The sequence below is a fragment of the Poecilia reticulata genome, linkage group LG7 (assembly GCF_000633615.1).
Source record: "Poecilia reticulata strain Guanapo linkage group LG7, Guppy_female_1.0+MT, whole genome shotgun sequence".
Lineage (NCBI taxonomy): Eukaryota > Metazoa > Chordata > Actinopteri > Cyprinodontiformes > Poeciliidae > Poecilia > Poecilia reticulata.
Genome location: NC_024337.1, coordinates 4,237,772 through 4,243,543, shown reverse-complemented (window position 1 = coordinate 4,243,543; position 5,772 = coordinate 4,237,772). Strand labels below are relative to the sequence as shown.

Below are 5,772 nucleotides of genomic sequence, written 5' to 3'. Positions count from 1 at the left end.
CTTAAAGAACAATACTACTGATATATTTTTCAAATAACACCTTTGTATTTGGAGAAAATTACAACTGATCACCAAAAAAAAAGATAAAAGCTTTTTTTCTTTACAATAACATTTTTTCTACTTCTTTTATGTCTTAAGAAAATAAAAAAAACATTTTGAAAAAATCCTGACACAAAGGATCATAATTCATGCATAAATATAAATGTGATTTTAGCTAGTTTTAAAAAAAGAAGCAAAACAACTGATATTTGCCAAGAGTTTCAGAATCATATCAAGAACGAATGTAGTGATCATCAAATTTGCATATATATGTATTTTATTTTTTAAAAGATCAGTGTACAGACAAGTGTGCAGCAGTTGTGATKCTAAGATTTATTGGAACACCAAAAAGAATCCCAGCAATATCATCAGCTTTAGAATGGTGAAAAGTAAGTTAAAAASTGTACTTTTCTTTAGTGAAATTTTTTTATTACATATTTAAAGTATCACCAGACTACTTTCAATTAAATTATTTAACTCATTTAAGATTATGTGCGCAAAATTAAACCATAGGAATTAAGTGSATTCCTGTGAAAAATTAGAGGGCAACGCGAGCAATTAAGAAAAAATATTTATACAGCACCAATTCACAACAAATATAATATCAATGCACTTTACCAAAAAGGAATTTAAGTTAGAATAAGAATTAGTCAGTACAACTTGATCGGAAGCCTGTAGGATGCTGTTTTTTGTAATCATAATGTTGAGAAAACTKTACAATGYGTCCATGTGTAGGAAATATGAAAATAAAAGGAGAATATTATTCATGGACGTATTTGGGAACCGATTTTAAAGATATGTTATTTCAATTAAACAACACTGAATTAAAAGGAAAGTTTAAGAATATTTGCCTCATTMAGAGACTTGTAGAAATGTGTAGTAGAAGTGTAATGAACATCTGACCCAGAAGATGGCGATAATGCAACAAATTGAATGCAAGCTTCCGTAAAGAAAAAGAAGAAGAAGAAGAAGAAGTTGGTTTGGACGGTCAAAGGTACCTCGCTCTTCACAAGTTTTAGCTGTGTTCAATTTGAAGAAATAATATATATCTACAACGCTTTTGGCCGCCGACACAGCTTAACTACTTGACTTTTCTATAGTTTTTGTGTTTTTGAGTCGGGCTGGTAAGTATTTGTGCGAAGAAAATGCTGCGTCACATTAGCTCAGTTTGTTGGCCTRTGGCTAAACACAAAGGCTAACTCAGGCACAGTCAGGGAATTTCTCGTTCATAACAGGCTTTCATTACACAGAGTTACCACTTTTTTTTTACTCTTGACTCGTCGTATAGTGACTTTAGTGCACCCAAACTAATGTTATTGCACCGTTTTTTATCATTAGCTGTATGCTAATCAAAAGCGCGGTAAGCTAGCGCGGCCTATTTTAAGCTATAGAGGCTCTATAGCTTACCTTATCGACAATTAGGTTAAGACTAAGCACAGAATGTGTTCATTATTTGTTTTTGCTTTTAAAGAACATACTTTAGAAGACAATTCACGAATAAAATGTGACTGTGTGGCATGTTAGGGAAAGCTAACGGAGTTCTCAACGTTAGCACAACGTTTTGGACATGCGTCACTTGTATCACGTGACGATGTGATAGCGCGGACTAAAAGAGGGTTAGGTGTTACTACTTACATAAACCTGTCCAGAGTACCTCATGCAGTTTACCGTCAACGKGTTTATCAAAAGCGATATTTTATTACGGTGATTTTAAAGACCTTTTTTTATTAGATTATATGTAAAAGAATTACTAACATTTTAGTAGCAGTACGTAACTGAAAGGCAAAAAATATTCAGTTTTTTATGTAGGGAAATAAGGGATTTCTAGTGAAATATTTATTGTTTTATTGAAAGACTTGTAGAGATTAAATAATTTACTAATTGAAAATTGTAATTCATACCTACTTTATCTGAGTTTATTTGCAAGATTTAACAATGAAGTTTTATGTTTCCACAAGTATTGCGTAAAAGAACCTCTTTATTCAATGTCTTTGCTATCTGGTTGGCAGAACACGATGATCACAAGGAGAAGAAGCCGTGCCATGGAGATGCCGTCGGTAGACGTTGAGGAGGTGGATGTAGTGGAAAACGATCAAGATCTCCCCAGCCCTTCTGATGAGCTTGCTGCCGATGACACCGATCATCCAGGAATCGAGCTAGAYGACCTGTTTGAAGATTTAAAGTGGACTCTAGAAAAAGATTCTTCCTCTCTACTCTTTGGCGTCGATCTTGCCAATCTAGAAGCATGCAGCGACATAAACCAAGACTCGGTTTTTGACGTTTCATCCCGCTCATCTCCAGACAGAAYGTCTTCWGGCTCCAGGATGAAAAACCGACTAAACCAGTCGAACCACGTCATCAACAAAAACGCCATCGCTGCCAGATTGAACCGTCTCAAGAAGAAGGAGCACGTCAACAGCCTGGAGAAGCAGGTTGGCGTTCTGTCAACGGAGAACGGCGTGCTCAAACAGGAGAACTGTCAGTTGACTAAACGGGTGGAAGAATTGGAGGATGAAACCAGGTATCTGAGGGCTGTGCTGGCCAATGAGAGCATGTTAGCCCAGCTCTTGTCCAGACTGAGCGATGTGAATGGGATGAAATTATCTTCCTCGCTTTTCCAGGGGCCGCGCTCTAACGAGCACGATTATGCGTTGCCCAGGAAGCGGGTGAAGGTGGAGGAGAAGGAGACGTCTGGCGGCGTGTGCCTGCATGTAGACAAGAACCACGTGTCAGTGGAATTCTGCCCAAAGTGTGCAGAGAGCGCGAGCACGTCGCTCAAAATGTAGGGTCAAGTACTTCTGTTTTCTCATATTGAGACTAAACCATATGCGACTCTGTACTGAACTTTATCAGGATGGATGAACACTGAGTTAATTAGAGCTGCCTAAGAACCGCAGAATGTGCATGTGATTTATGCTATTTGTTCTGGTGGGATGAGTACACGTTACTGCTAAACCTTGTTGACAGTTTCTTCTAGGTAATGGTTGCTCCGCCATGGGGGATGAGTGGCTTTCTGAACTCCCTCTTCCTGCTTGACGCCATGGTAAGGAATAGACAGAAACTTCTCACTGGCTTCAGCATTCAGCAGCAACTTCTGTACTTTTTATTTTTTATTTTAATATATCAAATGTTCCCAATTAATGGATGTTGAGCACTTTGCTCAGTTTTGTTTTGTTGTAAGAAATAATTTGATAAGTGTTAGGCTTCAGTTTTCTTAGTGCTTGTTTGATAAGATAAWGGTAAGGGTCCACAAAGAGTGATCAAAAATCTCTCAAACTGTAAAGTAATTGATCTTAAAAGCAAAAGAGAAAACAGAAAACACATTCTACTTATCAGAYGGAAAAAATAACAAAAACCTCTTTGTGAACCAGTACCTGTTTACCGAAGGATACATGTATTTAGCGCCRCCTTTTTTCTTTATGCTAAAGTTCTGCTGATGGGAGGTGACGAAGCTGGACACGCAGCTGCAACGTGGCCTGGTATTTTTTTAAAGGTAGTATCGGTAACAAATGGTATATGTAATCTAATTTTTACCCACATTCTGCATCACCTGTAGCTCTTGGTTGTATCATCACCTGGAGCTCCTACAGCACCCGGAGCAATTTGTRTATTGTTTGTATATTGAAATGCACATTTAAAAAAAAACAACTGATCACAGTAAAATTTTTTAAATCACATCTAATAAACTGTAAATGTTTAATTTTGAATATATTTTCTTTTCAAGTAAATGGTCTGAGAAATGTTGGACAAATAAATCCCATTCTCTGTGTGTAAAATACGAAATATCTGCTGAGTCTTGTTGTGTACTGTTGATATTAATGCTTCTCTTTTTTCTTTCTAAACAGCAAGCTCTGCCGATAAAGGTCTTAACTTTCCCTGAACATTGGGTCAAGTCTGGTAACGGTTGTCAGAACAGATGACAGTCCCCATTGGATGGAATAATACAGCATAGAAAGATTCATTTCATTTATCTGCCCAACTACAGTGCATCCAGAAGGTTTTCACAGCACTTCACTTTCTCCACATTTTATTTTCCAGCCTTATTAAAACAGTCTTTCCTCAAAATTTTACACACAAATACCCCATGTGAGCAGCAATGTGAGAAAAAGTTTTTGAGATTTTTGCTAAATTCTAAAAAAAAAAAAAAGAAAGGCTGACAATGGAGGCGGAGTTCATCGGTCCTTCAGAGCAGCAGGAGTGTTTCTGGATCCTTCTTCAGATTTCTGCCTCAAGACCATCGTGTCTCTGAGGTCTACTGACGATTCCTTTRATTTCATGTTTACACTGTCAACTGTATGACCATATATAGACAGGTGTGTGCCTTTCCACATCAAGTCCAATCTGAATTGACCACAGGTGGACTTCTTTTAAGTTGTAGAAACATTTTACGCATGATCAGTAAAATCTCAAGTTTTTTTCCATGTTGTCATAATTTGGTGTCTAGAATTTTGAGGGAAGATTAATTTAAAGGTAGGGTATAATGTAAAATACTTTTTTCAAGCTTTACATCATGTTATTCCCTCATCTAAGACTTTCCTGGAGTGTTGCTTTGAATTTGTCATACATGTTTGAGAAATTGTAACATCTCCCCCAACATTTGGGTGTCCAGATTACGAKTCTGGAACGAGACTTGTAATCATTTTACAGTCTCACTAATGAAGACAAACCAATTCAGCTTACTGAGGAAATRAAGCATGATTTTGCTTCACTTGGCTCAGTCAGTTAACTTATTGTGGAAATAATGGAATAATAAAATAAGTAAACAAGGTGCTACATATTTCCATAAACCTGACAGCACTGCTCACCTGCAGTTCCCCCTCTTAGCTCCTTCTGACCAGCAGCTGTTGGCCAACACTTGGTTGAACTGCACTTCTGCTGAGCTCACATGAACTACTTAGTCCAACACTTTTAGGAACGGTTCTAAATAGCAGCACAGAGGAACAGTTTTGTGGTGATGTGCTGAAGGCGGAGTGCTGGAAAGAAGAGGATCTTAAACAGGCCAATTTTAAGGTTTCAAATGTCTGGTTTCACATATACAGCATTTTTATAACTGAAGTTATCAGTGCTGTTTTATAGCACAGTGTGCTTGAAAAAGACATAATACCACCTTGTCAATGTGGAAAAAGTGAAGAACTTTAAATACTTCTGAATGTACTGTATTTTAGCTCATTTAGCTGCAAGTGCTTTTGTATTAATCATATTTCCTGGGAGAGTGGAACAGAAAAGTAATCTGTACTGCTACCTATTGGTATATTGGTTACCCTTCAGATGTTCCCTGTTGTGTGTTTRAAGCATTCAGTGGGCCTCAGTTGGTTTGACGAATCCTCTGGTCTTATGTTCCCAAATCAGTGGCTGTTAAGGCAAATACATGAGTATATTCAACATTATTGTATTTTACCTTATGGAGGCATAAAACCTTACATTGCAGAAGTAAATCAAAAAGCAATAAAAAGTTGTAATACAGACTAAAATTACAAATGACCCACCTTTTGACATTGTTCTAGATTAGAGCATAAAAACTGAATGCAATGTTTGGTTCTGATTCTGGGGGRTAAAGACTGATCAGTTCACTTCCAATATGGGTGAGAATATTTTTATCAGGGTTTGGTGGAATTTAGCAAGTATYAAACTTCAGATTCTTTCATTTAGTCAGGCAAATATTATGCCTCATTGTTCCAGACGCACTCTGGAGCAAGACTCAATAATTTTACATTTTCACTAATGAAGGCAAAC

General features: G+C 37.1%; 1 protein-coding gene across 2 annotated transcripts; it reads left to right on the top strand.

Moving 5' to 3' along the window:
* The first annotated feature begins 948 nt into the window (after positions 1-948).
* crebzf (CREB/ATF bZIP transcription factor) lies at positions 949-4,186 on the top strand. Of its 2 annotated transcripts, none has more exons than XM_017306010.1 (5): positions 949-1,033; positions 2,049-2,560; positions 2,661-2,821; positions 3,007-3,082; positions 3,468-4,186. In XM_017306010.1, exons 2-3 carry the CDS (start codon positions 2,055-2,057, stop codon positions 2,707-2,709), a joined length of 555 nt encoding a protein of 184 aa, XP_017161499.1. In that variant the 5' UTR covers positions 949-1,033; positions 2,049-2,054; the 3' UTR covers positions 2,710-2,821; positions 3,007-3,082; positions 3,468-4,186. The 2 variants fall into 2 exon arrangements, with proteins under 2 accessions (XP_017161499.1, XP_017161498.1); XM_017306009.1 differs by having other exon boundaries at positions 990-1,163.
* Positions 4,187-5,772: the final 1,586 nt, after the last annotated feature.